This window comes from Bemisia tabaci, chromosome 3 (assembly GCF_918797505.1).
Source record: "Bemisia tabaci chromosome 3, PGI_BMITA_v3".
Lineage (NCBI taxonomy): Eukaryota > Metazoa > Arthropoda > Insecta > Hemiptera > Aleyrodidae > Bemisia > Bemisia tabaci.
The window spans coordinates 16,125,214-16,146,476 of NC_092795.1; the positions used below are offsets into that span (position 1 = coordinate 16,125,214).

Here is a 21,263-nt window from a genome sequence, read left to right on the forward strand (position 1 = left end):
CCTTTAGTCAACGTATTACAATCCAAATGTTAATTAACTTCGTTACATGCCTTTTTTTTCATCTATTTTACTATGTTCAAAGTTTTCATAATCTTTTTTCACTGTAAATTTTCGTTGTACGCCTAATTGTCCCTTGCAGTAGGGTAATATCGTGGATTTTTGTAGGTGATTTTTCTAAAATTTTACTGAACGTTAGATGATGCAAAAATATGTAATTCAGTACTGAACCATAATCCATTTTTCTTACTGGGGCAAAAAAATCGAACTGCACAGCCCCTGTGAATCACCTGCTATTTAGGAAGTTAACATAAAAATCTGCGATTGTTTTTTTTCATCATTCGTCCAAGGTGCTCTAGTAAATGGCAAAAATCCGTAGTTCTATTAATTTTCAGCTGTCTGTGATCTTCCTAAAAGTCCGTATCAGACGATCAAAGAAGAGGCTTCAAAGAGGTTCATCGATGCCTTTCCTGGCTCTCTCATTGACCAGCGGTTTGAGTCGGGGCAATCGATGAGTCTCTTTGCAGCCTCTACTTTGATCGTCTGATACGGACTTAACTCAGTGTCAGGTACGCAATGGATAATTGGACGTATTTCTGTCAAACAGAACTAAGCGCCATAGGGTAAGGAAGGTAGAGGGGGGCTTGGATTGGCGACGAAACCGGGCGTCGGGCTCATTCCGTCCTATACTCGCAATGCTTTTCCATGGCGCATAGTTCTGTTTGACAGAACGCGCTATCCGGCACTCTAAATTCCTCAGAAGGAACTTAAATTGGCGCTTAGTTCCTTTTGACAGAAATAAGTTCAATTCACGAATTTTATTTCATAATTTCTCTCCTAAAACACATTGTATTTTGAAGACTCAACATGTAACCACACACCAATCAATTGAAGTATCGGGGGAATAGCTGTGACTGTAAAATGTTTTGAACTTCCTCAGCATCTCTTCAGCAAGGGACTTCTCCAAAAATGTATCTGATCAAACAGACAAATTACATACCTACTAAACTGAGGAAAGTGAAAGAAAATAATTTCCTAGCAAGGAAGGGTTTTGTAATGAATGCTGTACACTTTTTTTTTTCAATAACGGGCATTTGTGAAGTTTTGTATTGTGAACTTCAACTCACTTGTTCCTCGGGTGCATTTGTGTCTTTACTTTAAATGAATACACAATAAAGTTTACTTATACAAATTGAAGAATTCCTGTTTCTTTTTCCTGTGCACTGATTTTTTTAATTTTTTTCTAAAGACGAGAGTCGCCTTGTATCCAAATACTAATGAAATGTTTGTGAAAACATCCGGAGGCTGTTTTTAATGGCAGATTTAACATACGTTGAGTATGGTTTTTTTGCAAGCGGGAAAGAAAATTGAATCCACTATTTACAGTGTAAACCAGGAAACATTGGTTTTTTACTTATGACTTCATTTTGGAAGTTTCTGACAAGTTCAACATGTTCTGCATGGAAATTTTGATGAGGAAGTCAGACTGATCTAAATATCTGACAGGTGCTAAGAGTGAGTAACTTTCATATGTTAATTAAGAATTAAAGGGTTACAAAAGGTGATAGAAACAGGCCTTGCAAGGACCAACGGAACAAAAAAATTCAACAATACAGAATGTAGTAAATTATTTCTTTTTCTTTATTCATTTAAATAGTACTGTTTACAAATATCTTCTTGATAACAAAAAGTATTCTTTACAAATGGTTTGTTACAATTGTCTTCACACAACTGTGAAAGGATGAGTTTTTTCTTCTTTTTTTTACTACATTGGTAGATTTTTTCTAACTGAACCTGATAACTTCACACGTCACGAGGAAGGGTGGAGGATGAGTACCAATTTTGCAAGAGCAAACTGTTAATTTAGTTTGAGATCACAGTTAGAAAGGAGGAGGCAGATGTAGAAACATAGAAAATAATAAACAAAACATAATCCAGGTAATTCAATTGTTATTTGTGGTTGGTTTAAAAAATTGAAGGGATATTGTTTGATTTAGAATGACCAAAAGGACAACTATTTACAAAAATGACATTGCAAGTTCACAGACGTTTTATGATTGGTAGTCTGGGCATTTCTAGACTGATAATTTTAATGCCATTAGGATCCACAAGGACGTATCATTAGGTTTCTTCCAATATTAGGAGGTGATTTCGCCCAAAGTTACCCTTGCTCATAAAAACAGGTGTTCGACGAATCTTGGTTGAACCCAAAATAAAATACATTAACTTGCAGGCAGATGCCATGGGTAGATTTTAGCTCGCACCCTTATCAACTGACACTCCATCAAAGGAACTGGCGATGCAAAGTGGAGCTAAAAATCCCTGTGGTTAAATTAACAAAAGAGAATTCGACAACTTGCTTCGAAATCATCTGAAGCTGGGTGAAAGTCTTATGAGAAATACATGATTGGATTTGATCCAAAAAATATAAATATATGCATACGTATTTATATAATTTGTTATTTACTGTTGTTTGATTAAAATTTAGAGAAAAAAGACGTTCTGCAGAATAAGTTGACTCTGATGTATTTGGAATTCATTTTCTGAGATTAAATACACACTGGATTGTAGAAAGAATTCTAAGAAAGTACAAAATTTAGACCAAAAAGTCGAAAAGTAAAAAGGAGAGTCTTGATGAGGGACTTAGAAACACTTTTCAAGTGTACAGATTTTCCAAGTTCTTCAATTTGCCATCACAGGACTACTGGAACGAAAAAAAGAGGGAGGGAAAGGAAGAAAATGGGACCAGGACATACTTACAGAAGGAGTTGATAAGATAAAAATCAAAACACAAAAACGAATAAAATAAAGAATCGATTAAGAATCATAATTCTCATCAACAAGCAACAAACTCAAAATGATCCTCGAATTAATTATTAGGGGGGTGGGGGCATGATAAAACAAAAAAATCCCTCAAACACTAAATCCACAACCCTCCGAATGGGTAATGCAGATCACTATAAAAGTGCACGAATAAAATTTAATATTACGTACTTAGAAACTAGGGAGAAAAAAAAATTTGCGATAAATAAATAAAATATTCATTGGAACTTAGACAATAAACAAAGAAAATTCAAATAAATACATTATTATTGCAATGATCCAGTCAGAACCGGCATTCGTTGCCAATGCTCAGCTTCATTCAAAACTATTTATCACTTAAATACAAGACAAATTTCTAGAGATCACAAGTTCAATCTAGCCTCAAGGAATAAACATTTGAGGCAAGGAGTAATTAGCAACAACTTGAAAGGAGGAATCAGTCTTTGAGTTCACAATAGTGACACACGCTCACATGAACTCTGCTTAAACTTGCTCAATATTGAAACTACTTCCACATCTTTTTTCAATCCTTTGACAAATGGAGAGAATACCAAGCCACTTATTTCAAATCCGATGAACTACCACGGCTTGTTAGAAGTTTTTGGGACCATTCAGAACGAATCAAAACCCAATTGACTTTGGTTCAGGCTTAATAATGATTCTTTTCAGGTTTTGATAGAATGCTCAAATCATCACAAAGTTACACAAGTTTTTGCCTTTACTGGCAGCCTACAATCTGGCTTAAAAGGGGGAAGACCTGAATCAATGCTTGAATCACGAACAGTGGCATTATGGAGCTGAGGGCTCGGTAATTAGAAAATTTTGGAGGAAAATTTCTCTTGTTGAAATCGATTGCGAATTTACACTGAATAAAAAAATTCTGTTGTGCAATTTACAGTCAATCACCAAAAGCCTGAAATGAGTTAGTTCTCTGGAAAATGTTTAGACAGAGCGAGTAATCAACAAAATGCCTCAGACCTTGGGATAACCTGCACTAAATTTTTAAATGATACAAGGGGAAAAAATTGTTTCAACTTCCATTTGAAATTGACTACCCTCAGAAATGGGCAAAAATTGAGAGAGTACCAATTGAATCAATTATTCTCAATAAGACTTAAGCACCAGAAATTAAAATACGAGAAAAACCGTAGAGACTGTATTAATCGACCCCTTTCAAATCTTAGATTGATTGATAATGGTTTCAATTGATTAATCGTTTTAATATTTCAGAGTAAGATTTAAAACGGGTTTTACTGTTTTTCTTGTATTCTCATTTCTGGCACTTCAATCTATTTAGGAATAATAAAGTGAATTGCCGAAAGTGGTCCATTTCATTTCAAGCTGAGTGCATGAGGAGTGAGGAATCATAGCTCAGACTTTGACTAACTTATTTTCGTGACGTTCAAAACTAATTTTCAACTTTAGTCGGAATCGTAGTGGAGTGATATATATGAACAAGGTTTTAAAGAAACACAAGTGAGGATTTATAAATTGAATATTGGAACTAGGATTTCATGAAATTTCAGAAATTATTCGAGTAGCTTTTGGCAATGCTGAATATGGAACTTAACTTACTGGCTCTCATAGTTGGCATTAAAGCTAATTGATAAAACAAAAGTATTTTAAGAGAAATAAGAAAAATATCACTGGAGATTATAGGGGGCCCGTGGTGACCATAACTTGAATGAAAAATTTGCCTTGCGATGGTTCCAGTAAATTAACAACTCGTAATTTTGGAGCGTTATCAACACTGAATACAAGATCACCAGTGTGAATGTAAGGTTAGACTTTTCATGCTACAAGTCACCTTGATACAATTCAGTAAAAATCATAATTTATACGAGAGCATTGCAAGTGAATCTTTCAATCGTAGTTAAAGCGCAGTATCCTACCACTAAAGCTTGGTCTTTGATGAAAAAATGGAAGAACTTGGTGTTTCGTTCAAAAAAGTTTTGTGGGGCTTTAAACCTAGTTCCGGTCCTTAGGCGAGATTCAGATGAATTGAATAGCTCAGTCTGATAGATTAGTGCTGCGCCACTCTTCTCCTTGCTAAAGCGGAACTGAGGTCTGAAAATAATTCAAGAAACTGAATTAAAACTAGGGGAGAAAGTAAAATAACGTTTTAAACCGAATTCACACATCAAGTAAAGACATGAAGTCCTAAAGGATGTAAATAAGGCTCCTTATCCAGTATTTTTTTCAAACATCCAATTTGCCCTCTTCTCCAGTAAATCAGAGAATGTAAACCCAAATACTATGGCAGACTTACTGTGTAGGAGGGAGAATAAGAAAGACCAGGCAGAAACACACTACGAGAGGTGGAATGAGTGTTGGCCTTCTTTGGCAGCAACTTGCAGCTTCTGCCTCATCACTTCCAGCGAAGAGTAGTCTGGAAGCTTTAGATAGTTCACGCAAGTCATCACAGATGGTAAAAATTCATCAGCGCACAAGTTTGTGTCGAAAGTCCTTCGAACAATCGTTAAAGGCGGTGACAGAGCCTTGAAACCTGTAAAGAGCCAATTGTATTAGTTAAACTTTTCACATAGGTGCTCATGAAGAGATTCAGGTTAAACCAAATTGGAAGGTAGTGGCATTGACCTTCTTTTACTTGTCGATTGAAATATCAGCAATTTTTAAATTTATCTTAATTTTACTTTAAATTAGACATTTTCTAGTTTTATTGGATAATTCAAAAAAGTAAAATCCACAGGAAAGTGATAACTGTCTCAAGTTTTTATTATCAAACTTTGAAGTTGATGTAGGAAAAACGAAGTCAAAATTACGCCTCAAATGCAACACTATGAATCAAACTGAAAAGCTTCTATCAGATTAATTTGTGAACCTTAATTTTAGGTGCTCAGACCTCAAAATACTGACATATGTCAACGTTCTATGGAACTAGATTTCCTGAGATGACTCAAATAAAACTGAAAATTAAAACCATAAATAGAAATGATTTCAACATATATTGAGGGAATCCTGGGGCCATTTTACATGAACATAGCTTTAAAATGCAATTGCTTTGAGGTAAAACTTAGCAAAAATCCCTGCACAGAACAGGGAACTCAGTGGCTACCGGTAAATATTGATGAAACTTAAATAGATTGACATGAAGTTCATCATCAGCAATTTTTTTGGTTTGTGCTAATGATGAACTTTATGTCAATCTAATAAAGTTTCATCAAAATGTACCATGTTCCATGCGATTCATTTTAGGAGATAAGGAATAGCTACATTGCACAGCATAATTTATGAATCTAGGATTTGCAGATAACAAACAAGCAGTCAAATTGAGACTCATTTTAGAACTTTAAAAATTTTGTTTTTATAACGTAACTATTATTGCCAGCTGCATCCGCCTTAGAAATCCAAATACTGTAAATTTGCTTAATGAACAAAATTTGACAGTAGTACAGCTGATGGTATTATTTTGCAATTTTAATGCTTTGATTATAAACTCTTCACCACAGGGAAAACAGTGAAAACAATGAGTCATTCACAACACAGAGTTTCAATTTATATACCTGATACCTGAACAGATACATACCTCCAACAGGAAGCCGAGGTGAACCTGTCACGAATTGCACAAAATCACGCTGTTCCTGTTCGGTATACGATGCAAGTATTTCAAACAGGAGCTTGATGGCTCGACTGTCCGGTGTGTAGCCATGGTCAGGACGACAGCACTCAGCCAAAGTTTTGACGTCCCAATTGATATGCGAATTAGAACCGCAGAAGACGGCGTCAAGCTCTTCAGGGTAGAACATAGCAAGGTTAGCCAGGGGAAACACACAGTCAAAGCCTTCGCGAAATGACTCCATCTGTCGACTAATTCCCTCATTCAGATACCAATGAGTCACCAGCTGAAAACCCACATTTTAATTAGACAAACAAAAGACATTAGATTGTAAAGAAATTAAAAACCCTTTCGTTGTTGACGTAATTTGACACATCTTTTAATCAGACAAACAGACAGATTTTTTTTATCAAAATTCAGAATTTATGACGCTTTCCGACCATTAAATAATTGCAAACTTTCAGTGACTTATCACAGAAATTAAGTTTACAATGACTAAAAAAGAACAAAACTGGCAGAAAGACAGTAGTAAAATAAAAAAAAAATATACTTATATCAAGAAGGAAGCATTAAGGTGATTTGACAGACGCCATTTTTTGTGTCAAAGCGACACGCGATATATTACATCAATTCATTCCATAATTTCAGCTACTTGTAATTTTTTTGAATTTTGAAGTCGCACTTCTGTTGTCATGAGTTTAAAGAATTCATGTACTACATTTGACAAATAAATTCAACCTAATAAAGGCGGAGTTTTTTTAGACAAAAAATATCGCATTCAATACCGATATCAAAACTGCACTCGAATGCGACATTTTTTCTTGAATTTCTCTGCCTTTGGTACGTGAGTTCTCCAGACTCATGAGAACAGAAGTGCAATCTCAAAATTTGAAAAAAATGACGAGTGGCTGAAATTGTGGAGCGAATCGATCCGATATATTGCACGTCACTCTGACACAAAAAATGGCGTCTGCGAGTCACATTAACTGAGTATTTTTAAAAGTGCTGTGATTAGGTCAAAAGGATCCAACATAAGAATTCACCATTTGATTAACACATTGCTTGCTGTGGTGTTTTGGGTACATATTTCCCACAAAAACAACAGCGTACCCCCGTCCCCACCTTCCGCTGCCAAAAAAACTGAACAAGAAAGAAAATGTAATGGTGCATTCTCCTGCTGCGGCTATATCTGTCATGAACCAGGAGTATATACTGAACTCTAACAATCACTGGCCTTACAATAACCTAGCACGCAGGCAAGCGCATTCCGGTCAAAACAATCGGCATAGAGCTCATGGAACTCTTCAATGCCAGGTAAATACAGCAGGCAACGTGTTAACTAATTAGGGAGCTACAAATTAAATCCTGATAGTTCTGCCAGTAATTTACTGTGCTACCCACGCTTTTAGGCAAAAAAAATGTAGTGCTAGCCCGAGAAGGAGATGTCACATTATTTTTACTGACTCTAAATTTATTTACCTTAATATATTGCTCAACATTATGGATAGTGACTGGTATATCTCGACCACCTTTCCGCAGTTCAATGGATGAATATCCAGGGAGAGTGAAATCAAGGCCTAGATCTTCAATTGCGCAACCGTCTAAATGTAATGAGTTGATCTGAAATAGAACAAGCAAAATGAGAAATAGTTTTGATTTCAATAAAATATAGGGATTTCACGTACCGAAAAAAACTTTCAAAATAAAACTTCATGACTTAATATTTCATTCTTCATAAAAAATTAATATGTCAGTAACTTTAAACAGTGCAAAGTAATCTTAAATCTCATTCTATGTGGTTAAAACTGATATATAACATATTTGTAGTACTTTCTTCGAGAGGGCAGGAACAAATTAAGTTGTGATGCTCTCATGTTGCTAATTAATTGCTATCAAAATTATAAAAATCGTGAAAAAATCGGCTATAATCAGGAAAATTTTAGAAAATTTTACACTCCACTGAACAAAAATACAAAAATACTGTAACCAAGAATAATTTATCGTACAAAATAAGTTTGAGGTTGGTCACACTCCTCATCTAAACATTAACGAGAATTTGATCTATCAAAAAAACATTGATGCCAAATAGACAGACAAATGATCATAGTATATCACGGTCATCAGAGTTTGGGAAAAAATTAATCGGAAATTATTTGGTTAATCAGCAACGTCCAATCAATCGTCAATAGGATGAATAATTTGACGATTGACATATGTTATCAAGTGGAAAGTTCGAAGGACTGAGCGTCTAGTCAGTGTTCCTGCACCAATTTCAGTAATTGCCGAATTGTTCGCACCCAGGTTATTGGTCAAGGAATTTATACATCTGGTTTGAAATTACCTGTTTGGTTTGTTCAGCTGTAGAGAGGGAAGTGTTTGATTCTATTCTAAGTTTCTGCTGTACAATATTTTCTAGTTGAGCCAGAGTTTTGTAAATGTCTGGTGCAACATGGGCCAAATCGCTGAGAGTAAGACAGGCTTCTTGTCCAAGGAGCCAGCGATAGAACGATATACTGAAGGGAATGTCCAACTAAAAAAAAGGGAAAGCAGAATAAGTTTACAATGAACTACTTCTTTGTGAATTGGATTATGTGCCAATTATTGGGGATTCCTTCAACCAACAGTGTTTAGTTGAGTTGAAAATAAATATACCTTGCTCTTTTACTAAGTTCTAGAAGCTTCATAAGGAAAAATTGTAGAGTTATCAGCAAAATAAATTTTGTGTATTATTTATGACCAGATGAGCTGTGAAACTCAAGCAATGAAGTCAGATAAGATCATAAAAACGTTGAGGTTACATTGAAAGTAAACCATTCCTACAGTTGAATAAGTTGAGGATTTGGTTCACATTGTTCACATGCTATCTTGCGGGACACTACCAAAATCTCGTAGATGTTAATCCTAAGTTATAAAACAGAGGCGATGGTCAATTTGATTTCTTTCTAGAAAATCTAAGACAGGTTTCATTTCTCCATTTCAGTTGATGAGTGAATTCTTCTTCAATTCTATTCTATTTTTCTCATAATTTTATCTCATTATTTAAAAAAATGAATAGATACAGATTTCTACAACTCCAGAACAAAGTCGAGTAAAAGTTACTAAACATAGAGAAAGTGATGCAATAAGATTTTATGCACAGCCATAAAAAATACCAAAAGGGGATCACCGGAAGAACTTTTAAGAGGTTGTTCAGAAAATTTGACTCACCATTCTAGAATCCATCAGAGCTTTGGCCATGAATTTTGCGATGAAGCGGAACTTGGCTTTAAGATTAACCAGATGCGTGGACTTGTTAGAGCGAGGTATGGGTGCTGGGAACAAGCCTGTTGGCGAGAAGACATGTGGCTGGGAATTGCTGGAGTTGTGCCAAAGTTCTAGGTCACTCTTCTGGAGTTCTCTTGATACAAGAGCATAGAATTCTAATGTTGGGCCTAGACCAGTTCCGACCTGTGAATGAAGAGACCAAAGATAATTAATCATGCGCTATGGGCTTTAAGGGATAAAGATGAGGAAGTCTCACGCCTAAACCCAAAATTACTCACTTTTACTTCCTCCAATGAACTTTACCGCACCTCTTTCCTCGAATTCTCTTTCTCTTGACTGCATGAGTCAAAGGCTAGTCTGGTAAAAAAAATGTGTGTCTGTGAAAATGAATGCCAATAAAAGTAACGCAAGTGAACAGATTTTCCAAGTGTCATCCTGCCTTTCTGGATTTTTGCTTGATGGCATTTGAGATTTTTCTCTCTTTTGACACTTGAGAAACCTCTCATTTGTAAAACTTCTTTTAGGCCTTACGTCCCAAGATTTGCCTCATGTTCTTTGATAAGAAGATAACCCCCCTGATTGGGTTGGTCGAGAAAGTTTATCAGTGAATGTCTAGTGATTAGAAACTTGAATATATCACTATGCTCCACAGTAACAGTTTAACCTGCACTAAAACTAGTTTGAAGCAGCGACCTCTGTTTGCTGAAATAGCTGTCGAAATTCCTGGTGAGTTCTTCCTCATTCTTAACATGTAAATTGACCGGCTCAAGATTTTGAACACCTCTCATTAGAAAAAAAAGAAGACTGACTAATGTAATGAAAAAGACGTACCTCATCTTCGTATTGGACCTCTAAAAGTGCTTTCGAGGAGGCTAGGTCGTGAATCACAGACTCTGCTTGCTTTAGGATATCATTGCGCGACACGGTTCGCTTCCGGCGGTCAAGGCGTGGCGTGACACGTTCTTGAGAGTCAGTTGAGTTGCTCAACTCAGGACTGGAGTCAAGCAAACGCTGAAGAGCTCGATCACGGTCAAAGGAGATTGCATGGAAAAGGAGCTGCCTCGTTTCGAATGGAAACAAGAACGGACAAGACGATGCAATTTGCTGGAGCCAACACGGTAGGTTGCCCGTCATAATGACTAGCGGGTCTTGAAGCTGTCGATTTGCTTTGGCTGTGATTTTGTTGTTGATAAATTCCTGAAATAAAAGAAAGTAAAATTTTTCAGAATCCCTACTATTGTAGATACTGATTCTGATACCAGCATTAACTTCATTACAAAAGGCAAAACCCATTTATGAACAAAAAGTAAATTTACAGCAACGGCAATTTCCATTTTGGATCAGTTATTATTTCTATTACTGTAGATACGATCGGACAGTCCAAGAAATTTTGAGTGAATATAATTGTTTTTTTATAAAGTTCTTTGTGCTTCAGGTGAATACTCATCAATGATCTTATTTGTCTGAATAGAGCACTTAATTGGACGCATTTCTGCCGAACAGAACTATGTGCATTAAGACATGAGCCCTGAGACCCATAAAAATGGATGCGTAACAGGTCTTAACCCATAATTCACACAGTTCCGTTTGGCAGAAATGCGTCCAATTATTCATCTTCTCTCTCAAATAGAACCAGCTTAAGTTGCTCCACTGATGTTCTCTTCACGAATTTCTCTCACTTTTCCTATCAATTCCCTGACTTCAGGGGGTGCAGAAACTTCTAAGGGTTCCACCAAAATAAATTTAGATTCCCCCATTTTAAGTTTTCGCAGAATTTTGCCCGACACATAAAGTATCGCCTTCAACCGTTGGGTTCCCTTAAAACAGAGCGGTCAACAGTTTGGTTCCCCCCAAAAACAGCCTGCTTGAATGTTTGGTTCCCCCCAAAAAAGCATGCTTGACAGTTAGGTTCCCTCAAAGTAGTGCACTCAACAGTCAAGTTCCCCCTAAATCCTTGGAAAAAAAAAAACCTTCCAAGGCTCCCCCGATTTTTTCGTCCTCAAATGGGTTCCTCCATTTGACGCAAACCGCCGGTCGCGTGGTTGGGAAGTTTCTGCAACCCTGCCTGACTTTCCGCATTTTCCAAACAACAGGAAACCCTGTTAGACTAATTCTGCTTTAAACCATTCAATTATAATTGAAGATTTACAATTGTAATAACAATTATAAGACTTAAAAAGGGTTCTTACCTGATGCGGTATTAATGGCTTGTACTCGAGGGTTGTGTAAAGAGAGCCCCAATATCGGTTCAAAGCTTGAAAGACACGTAGAAGAGCGAGAACGGGCAAAGAGGCATCTTGAATTTGTACATTATCGGGAAGTTTTGCAGTTAAAAATGATTCTAGAGGTGACTTCTTGGAAGGTACAACTCCTTCTGCAATAACACAAAGAAGAAAATAATCAGCTTTAAATTTTAAATGAAAAACTATTCGGTAGATGTACAAAGAGACAGAGCTTAAGCCTCTGTAAATTACAAAAGATAAGCACACCAACATAAAAAAATAGTATGGATTGTGATTGACAGTAGCAGTAGAGGCTAAGAAGCTAACATTGGGCTCCTGAAGAGGCATTGAAAAACACAACTCAATTGTTGTTCTGCTGATCAAAAGGAGAGACAATTTAATTGGTTAATTTAATTGATTGTGAAGTTGCTATCTTTTTTTTTTCTTGAGATTGAAAAGCTGAACTTACCAGTCCATAGATCATCTGTTTTCCTTCGGGAATTGCTTTTACTGCCAGTTCCTTTGCCTTTTCGTGGAGATGTAACATTAATATTCGTTTTACTACTACTAGAGACTTGGTCTTCAGGAACAGGCCTAGGAGAAAAAAAAATCCAAATTAGGAGATTATGAGGTTGTCTTGTGGACCACGCATGCAGACGAATTTAATTTGCTCATGCAAGAACCTTAAATGTTCATTTTTTAAAATTTAAAAACTTTTGGTTTTTGAGAATCTTAAGGTTAGTTCAAGTCAAGAGCAAAGTAAAAATGTTGAATACTCCTCGACAATTTCAATTGTGAACTTCAAAACTGAAATGCCATCGATAAAAGCAATGTTCAAGCCTTTAAGAAGGGTTCAGTGAGTGCAATTGCAATCAGCTGTCTACATTCATCGCAGAGGAGAGCAAAAAACATGTTCCGAAAGTGCAGTCCATTAAGTGTAACAAAAAATCTGGGACTTTTAACTCTTCGCACAAATTATACTCCATGGTAAGTCATACAAGGGATAATTAGATGTCGGTGCGAACACAAGGTATTTTTCCTTTGCCTTGGATTAAAATCCACTAAATATCTCCTGTTATTTGGAATATGCTTTCCATGGTTGAAAGTGATCTAGTTATTTTTAGCTTCTGTTTCTGGGAACTTCGATTTTATTTCTTGTGTGCAGTGAACACTCAAACTAAACTGCAGGCATTTAGAATAACAAAGATGAAATTAATGATCACAAGGACTTAATACAACAAATGACTATTACCTGTAATAAACTGTATGCGTTTGAACCCATACATTAGCAGAACCCAAAGGAGTTTCATTATCAGTGTCAGTTTCACTATTCTCTGTGTTGGTGACGACAGGCGAAAACTGTCTGATGGCTTGGTAAACTGTCATGTTGTGCGGCAAAACATGTTCACCAATCAGGAACTGCAGTTTATGTCTGGTCGCACTTTGACTGATTACCACAGCAGCCTAGAAAAGTGGCTTGAGTGAGAATATTGTTAACACCATGTCAAAAGCTTTTATTTGCCGATTGATTCTTTTAATTGTTAGAATTTTAGGATGGATCTTCAGACTTAAAAGGAAACAGTTGGATGCTATCCAGATATTTTTTCTCATTATCTACCAAAATGTATTTAGCTACTTATTCTTACCTGGTTAAGCATACTTGCAAGAAGTAGCCATGTATAGAATGGTCACAATGACCTGTTCAGTTTTATGGGATTTTTTTGGAAAAATCAAAATTTCCAAGTCTAGATAGTTGTAAGAAATTGTTCAAGTTGTTATGTAATGTTTGTATCAAAAATCATGCTTCAAAATCTTAAAATGATGCGAAAAAAGGCAATTTCTGACTCATCATGAATGTCAATGCATCAAAAGCGAGAGGAAATGGGGAACAGTTATACTTTACATTTTAAAGATGATTAAAACTATTATTTGAGCTTTTGAGAGCAGAGGTGAAATATTTTTTTGAGACAAATTTTTGTATTTAAAAATATCATAACTACTACAGGAACTCTACGCCTTGTAACTAAGTACAGGAATTAAATTAAATTTGCAAAGGCATCAAGAGACTAAGTAACATTAGGTGGTACAGATTATCTAGAGGAACTGGAATGAAGGATTTCTGTATCTTTTGTTCAAAGAAATTAGGTGTTTAAGATTACTAATTTAATTGCGTAAACATATACTTACGGAAGTATCATCTGTATCTTCATCACTATTATCATCGTCGGAGTCTGCGACGTCTTTGTCACGTATGCGACTATAACCACGAATGACTAGATAACGCTCGATTGCCTCTACAAGAGCCAAAGGGTCTATTTTCACTGCTCCACCCTTCCATTGTTTCAAATTTGTACAACTAGGATGCCGCTGGAGGTGACACTGAAATAAAATCATGAGAAGCAATCTTTAGTAAAATCACATGTCTTACTCTGTTATGCGAAATTACAGAATGAACTAATTCCCAATTATCTTTTAATTGTTTGTCATGAGGGATTTAGAGAGAGAGAAAATTCTATGATGCAGAAAAATGAGTGAGTCAGCTTTAGACAAATTTTAACTTGACGCTCACAACTATTGATCCACTAAACACCGAAAACAATCTATGCAAGGGTATTTCAATGAGTAAATTACACATTATTGTTTCTTTTTTGCAAATATCATGGATAGAGGAAAACTGTAAAAATTTATTTTCTAGTCATCCTCTCAGCTTTAAAGAGGGTTTGAAGTTTCGAAAAAAAAAACTCTGAGAACTTACTTTGAGTTGATGTGTATTGAAGAATTTGAGGGGAGTAGTCGAGCCAGTGCCCGCAGGAAGATCATGTACTTTAACTGGAAACTGCTCCAACTGGGATATACAACCATTCAACTTGGAAACTAATGCAGAAAAGCTCGTCACATCTAGGTTATTCAGATTGCCGAACAAAACATCAGCCTGAAAGCCAAAACAAGAGATAGTGTTAGACAAGATTAGACATTTGGATTGGCCAGAGGATTAGCAGCTACAAAGAAATATAAAGTATCTTACAGCTGAGCCTGCATGAGTGGGGCTCCCATTAAACAACACTGATCTATAATAGATATTATTTAAAATAAGAGCAAACTTAACTTTTGAGGATTTCACCTTATTCAGGTTCAGTTGCGATTCAAGAGATTTTTATAAAAAGGGATCAAAATGAGGTGTCCGAATGAATTAAAGATCATACTTAAATGAACGTTCAAAATAGACAGATCTGTGCATTCCAAAACAATGATAGACTTTAACCAAGGACTGAAACTTCTAGAGAAGTAAGGGGATACATAAATTTACTGTCAGACAAGAACTAAAAGAGAGACGGTAAAACCCAAAATGAAAAGCGAAATTGGCCCTAATACATAAGTATCAATTTTCTATTGATCTCTAGACAGAATGAGTGAAAGGTCTGATGTGTTGATTAAAATGAGCTCTTACCGGACATCCGGCGAAAACATGGAGGAATCTCCTGAGTCTATTTTCTCGACAAATGACTGAATCGTCAACACGTGTTAGAAAATCTAGAAGACTTTTGACTAAACCACTATGATTGACCTCAAAAGGTGATATATCTGAAGTTATGACGATGTCTCGCAGTTCTTCTAAAGCAGTTAAACTATCTTCAGCCTGAAATGAGAGAGAAGACATAAACATTAACTGTGGAACTGGCTAGAATAGTTATTGGTCATTATTATGAACACTACAAGAGTTTATAGTGACAGTTTTGAACGGTTCACGTTCCATCTTTTATCTACGGCTGATGTTTGGCTAACTTTCAGTAGTGTTCTGGGGATTTTTAATAATTTTCCTCTGGTAGATGGGAGGTATTTTTATTCGTTCATTCTAATATGGATGCGAAGTTCTTTTTTGCTGGTTGTTTTTGTATACATTTAATTTTCTTGTAATCGGGATTCTTCTCGTCAACATTTGAAGAAATAAATAAGTAATTGATAAGATAAATTAAATAATAATGGTGACTATGAATTAACAGGAATAGTGATTTACATATTTTTGGCACAATTTATTTTCTTTAAACAAATTGCACTGAACAATGTCAACGCAACAAAGGGCATTTTGTGAATAATTTACTTACTTGATTGTCTAATTTGTTGATGGCGAGAGTGAGTCTTGATAGGATTGAAGAGGTTGAGTTATCGTTATTGATATTTGTACTTGCTTTGTCGAACATTTCGACAAATTTGGAGGCTCGCTCACGCACCCACTGCCGAGCTTTCTCCTTGTTACCCGCACTAATGTTGGTACTACTTGCACATTTTGGTAAGTTTGAATCCTGCAATCATACACGCCATAAGAATGAAGAAGCAATTGAAATTTACAGTACTGAAAGCCTAGGGTTCGATATTTACATGTCTTTCAGATATTTTTGAAACAGAACAGGTACTGCTGGAAATAAACAATGTGTTTTACAATAATGTCGCATTTTCAAATACTTTAAAATGGCGGAGAGTTTGCAAGGATCATACTTTTTGATGAGCAGCATCAATTTACATGGAGGGTTGAAAATCTTGAATTTTTCTTGCAAAGACAACACTGGGAGACTACAAAGAACAATATGAAAGAAGTGGTAGTGTCAAGTTGATGTCAAGGTTTTTTTTTCTCTTTGCTGATCCAGGGCAACTTATGATCAATTCTAAATTTCAGTTCATATTCTCATTCAGAAGAGTCAACACAGGTTGACATCTACGTTCAGTATAATAACAGGAGCATAAGTTGCAATACTTGTAAATGATAAATAAAGGAGGACTGACCTTGCTAAAAGGTCGATGTTCAGAGCTGCGTCCCCATCTGGCTGGATTGAGGGAAGCAAGAAAACTGCTAGTTTTGGATGTAGCACCAGAAAAACGAGATCGAGAAGAGCTGCTAGTTGCACTCCTTCCATTACTAGTTGACGTATTACTAAGAGTGGTGGCTTTAATAAAAGAAAAACAGAACAAAAATAGTAACTATTCAGTGATAAGATTGGAATTTTTCAAATGATTGTTTGCACACGTTCTCAGCCCCTTTGTTTGGGACAAGAGACGGGAGGAAAATTAAAATGATGCGTGCAAAAACATTTGACGTTTGATGAGCTATTCTGAATTTTGTTTTCGCAGGTAACTTATTATTATTCATCCAAACTACCAGAAACAGGTACCATTGCTTTTCTCCAAGTTTATCAGGTATTTTTGAAAGGTTAAAAGGAAGATTTGATTATGGGTCATTTTTTTTTTTTTAAATATTTTAGCTCCTCACAGAAAATCATGATACAAGATGATATTGTCAAAAATTTCATTGGTTCTACTACCAGAGTAATGTGTTACTTGGAAACCTTTACAAAGTTCAACAAGCTGTTGGACACAATATTAAATCAAAATTAATAGAACAGCATTCAGTTATTTCACCTATCGAAATGTAATTATTTGGAATCTTACCTTTGGCAAACAGGTCTTGCATCATAATGGCAGAGGAGATAGAACTCTCATCATGACGCGACTTGCGAGAGCCTGACAGCTGTCTTCGTGGTGTGCGCTTTCGTTTAAGCACATCACAAATTCGAAGCTGCGAGGGACTTGCTGATCGAGTGGTTTGACTACTCTCCTCTGAAAATGAAATATTTTAATAGGTGAGCATGAAAGTTGAATTGTAAAAACAGTGAAAGGATAAGATTTGACTAATTTGTATAACGTAGGAGTTATGGTGAAAAATGTCCATTTCCTTGAAATCCCAGTTAAAATCTCATTATCCTGGGAAACTTCGATAAAAATACACTGACACACAACAAGTGCGTAAGTACAAGTACACTCACACGAAAAGGATCACAGGGAACATAGATAGAGTCTTACGCTTCGCACTCAACTTTCGAAGTTTACACGTGAGCATGTTAAAAATGTCAGAATATTAATTATTGATGCCTGTAAAACAACCTCAATCCCTCTCAAACAGAAAATTGCCTATGAGAAAAAAAACTTCAGATCCATTTGCCTTTGCTCAAGACATTGGTGAGACTCAACAACTTTAAGGCAGTGATATTGTAACACGGAAATAGGACGACTTTTTTAAAAGTAAAAAAGCTGAAGGAGTACCTTGACTTTGACTAGTTGCAGGCGATGCTTGGGAACCGGAGGGACCAGGGAAGAAAGCGCTTTCAGAGCTTGGAGTGGACTTTGGTGGTGACGCACTTAACGGGACACCTGGGTCTGCAAGTTGCTTAATTTGGTGCATTACACCTGAAAATGTGAGGAAAAAAATAATTAAAAACTCAATTCATCATGATACGAAAAGAAAGAAATAAAAGGAGAATAGAAATATCAGACAAGAAGAAAGGAACTTTCAATTGGAAAACAACTAAAGGAGATTCTTTTTGAGGAGCACCAAAAAATACTACAAAAAATAATCCCAAACAGACAGAGAGAGCAATTTTTTTCATTCTCAGACGGTTCAGATACTACTTGAGGAGATAGCCATGTCTCACCCATTTTGAAGCGTTTTATACTCAAAATACAGAAGTACTTCTGCTGACTCGTTAGTTTCCTCTCCCCTCTCCCTCACCCCTCCCATTTAAACCAATGTAATTTTCTCTAAAAGTAATATCATTACGTCCTCTTTCAAAAAAACTTACAGCTATAAAAACTGAACTAGAACTGAGTTTCACTCAGATTTAATTAATGCTTAGAGATGACATAAATATGCCACACCCTAAAAAGGCACCTACATCCTCCCTACCCTTATCTGTTCCAGTAGGCCAAGTATAATCTTAAGAGGATTTACCTTCCCGAGTGAAATGAATCTCGAACACATTAGGAAGCTTAGTCATGAGGATTTCAGCCATCTGAAGAGCTCCGACCACAATCCGCAAGTCTTGCGACGCCATCATGCCTGCTATGTGACTGGACACGACCTGATTTTTTAGCACTTCCTGGAGCAACTGCGGTGGTGCATAGTAAACCATACGCAAGAGAGCTCGCAGGCACTTACACCTTACCGCAGGTCCTGCACTGCTGCTGTACACTTCGTAGAGAACGCTGAATAGACTTCGAATGAAAACAGCAGCCAAATCACTGTTATCAATGTTATCCCTGAAAAGAAAAATTTGAGTCCGTCATAGGAGATGACATTTTCAGGTGAACAAGGAATTTTTTTCAAGGTTCAAGTGCTGTCTTTCCCATATATATTTAAGCCACAAAGCTAGACTATTAGAATGCTTTATGGTCCTAGTTGCCAACAGATTCGATCCTTCCGCTGATATTCGGGTCAAAAAGACACCTTTTCATCTGTTCCTCGACCCTCTGCATCCCTTTTACTTGACGTCTACACCGCCTTCTTCCGAGAGGAGCCCAATTGATTACTTGCTTCGACAACCGATTGTCCGCCATTCTCTGTACAAGTCTGTGCTAAACCAGTGTCATTAGTGTGTCATTCTCAACCGCGGTTATTCCATGCATTTATTTTACAATATTTCGATTTTCAAAGATTTCCCTGGTTTCTACAACTTTGCACAGAGGTACCTCATAATGCTGTCCAGGTGAGAATAAAACTTGAAGTTTTTTGGGGATGACTTTATCATAAACGGGCTTCTCTAATCTTGAACTGCACCATATCAAAATTATGCAAGCTAGGTGCATGATTAGAACAATATAATAGGGTCTTTACCTTGTAACATTACTACTATTTTGGGTGTTGTTATTGATATTTTCTGCATTATCCAAAAGAGCATTGTAGTTGATTCTGCGCTGAACAGGACGGGACGTTCCTGTGTCCTCATTGATTTGTTGCATTGTATGGAGATCGATTGTGTATGTACGTCCCAGGGTTGTCAAAGTTACCTCGTCTTCACCAGCTTGGTGAGCAGCCTAAAAAAAGCATGACCAAGTAAAACGTTAAACAGATGCATTGAGAAATAAAGCAAAGCTGTAATCATTAATATAAACTTCGAAGGATTCTGCCTTTTTCTATTTCACTCGAGGGGAAGTGTCCCCTCCCGGACTCTCTTCCCCACCGGTGACTGACGCTGCGCTGTGCTGAACGGTTCAGCCTGAACCTTTCCCCTACGTCTGACCGTTCCCCACTCCTCTGTCAATCGAACCATATGCCACCGCTTACGTATTGTCGCTCGCCCACCCAGATACCTAGCAGCCAGCGGTCAGTTGATGATAAATCTCGCTCATGCTCCTATGCAGCTGCGCATTGATTACGCCAGCTAATTACTTTCTAATAATTAGAATTTCTTCGATAATAGTTTTCTTTATTTATTCGACTGTATTTTTTTCTCTGTTCTACTGTGATTTCCTTGGTTCTCTACTGTGTTTTCCCTAAATCTCTGAGTCAGAAATCTGAAGCACTTCGGTATGCACCGAGTACTTCAGATGTGTGACCTGAAATCTTCGGTATATACCGAACTACTTCAATTGTCTGACCCGAACTTCGGCAGATGGACCTTAACTTTTCGGATGCGTGATCCGAAAACTTCAGAGATCCATATGATCTCAGCTTCGGGTTCCATGCACAAATTTTTTTCTCCGTGTTTCCTTTTAGGAGACGCAACTAAAATTTCAGTAAATTTTTTTCAGAAAAGTAAAGAAAAAAAAAAAAAGTGGCTAACGATGGTCCTCACCTTCACGTGGTGTTGGCTGTTTTTACTAAGTGGGAACCGTCCATTTTAAGATATAGTCTATTTCTTGCCCTGCCATTATTATTCTACAAGTAAATTGTGGAGTGAGAATTTCATAATGTTTTCTATGAAATCTTCAAAATTTAGTGATAAAAAATTTGCAACTACTACAAAAGCGGCTCGCGAAGCGAGCCGAATGTCACTCGGTAGCGAGTGACCGGGTCCAGGGGGCGTAGGCTAGGCGTGACGGGCGCGCGAAGCGCGCCAGAAGGCTAGTAAGGTCTATATGGCCATTATCTGGCTGCGATAACGTTGTCATTGGAGGAAAAAATGCAGATGTCCACCTCCACTTAAGAAACAATAGCATTTAAGTGCGATTTGAAAATTTTGCTAATACGGTGCCAAAAAAACCTTGTAGATGACGTTTTAAGTGAGGAGCAGATGAACAGCACATTTTCTTCGAATCAATAAAGGGGTCTCTCATAGAATGTTGTTTCATAAAAAACCATTAGACTGTCTATCTTACAGTACAGACAGTATTACTGTTACCAATGTTCCCTGATGTTGGTTGCGTTACTTTGATAGTATTGCCTCTTGAATCTGTATCCTTTTGTCTCGCTATTTATGTGGATTTGAACCTGGTACAAATGCTTTGATTTTGCAAAAAAGCACTGCGTCAAGTTTGCAATTTTTAGGTGGCCCAAAATCTGAAAAAATGATTGTTATTTCGAATGCTCTGCAGGTAACTTACAGTGACTAGTT

At 36.7% G+C, this 21,263-nt stretch overlaps 1 protein-coding gene across 4 annotated transcripts in view; it reads right to left on the reverse strand.

The window, feature by feature from the left end:
• Positions 1-1,615: 1,615 nt before the first annotated feature.
• The window catches only part of ctrip (E3 ubiquitin-protein ligase ctrip), a 37,290-nt gene continuing 17,642 nt past the window's right edge, over positions 1,616-21,263 (reverse strand). For all 4 annotated transcript variants that reach the window (XM_019061910.2, XM_072297916.1, XM_019061911.2 and 1 more), the window contains 19 exons: positions 19,544-19,743; positions 18,662-18,969; positions 17,977-18,120; positions 17,326-17,493; positions 16,663-16,823; positions 15,987-16,184; positions 15,332-15,520; positions 14,639-14,815; positions 14,071-14,262; positions 13,136-13,347; positions 12,353-12,477; positions 11,851-12,035; positions 10,493-10,858; positions 9,605-9,844; positions 8,739-8,927; positions 7,877-8,017; positions 6,368-6,683; positions 5,090-5,326; positions 1,616-4,887 (listed from right to left, as the gene is read on the reverse strand). In XM_019061910.2, the coding sequence (XP_018917455.2) occupies positions 5,130-5,326; positions 6,368-6,683; positions 7,877-8,017; positions 8,739-8,927; positions 9,605-9,844; positions 10,493-10,858; positions 11,851-12,035; positions 12,353-12,477; positions 13,136-13,347; positions 14,071-14,262; positions 14,639-14,815; positions 15,332-15,520; positions 15,987-16,184; positions 16,663-16,823; positions 17,326-17,493; positions 17,977-18,120; positions 18,662-18,969; positions 19,544-19,743 (3,708 nt within the window). In that variant the 3' untranslated portion in view covers positions 1,616-4,887; positions 5,090-5,129. The remainder of the gene's footprint in view (positions 4,888-5,089; positions 5,327-6,367; positions 6,684-7,876; positions 8,018-8,738; positions 8,928-9,604; positions 9,845-10,492; positions 10,859-11,850; positions 12,036-12,352; positions 12,478-13,135; positions 13,348-14,070; positions 14,263-14,638; positions 14,816-15,331; positions 15,521-15,986; positions 16,185-16,662; positions 16,824-17,325; positions 17,494-17,976; positions 18,121-18,661; positions 18,970-19,543; positions 19,744-21,263) is intronic.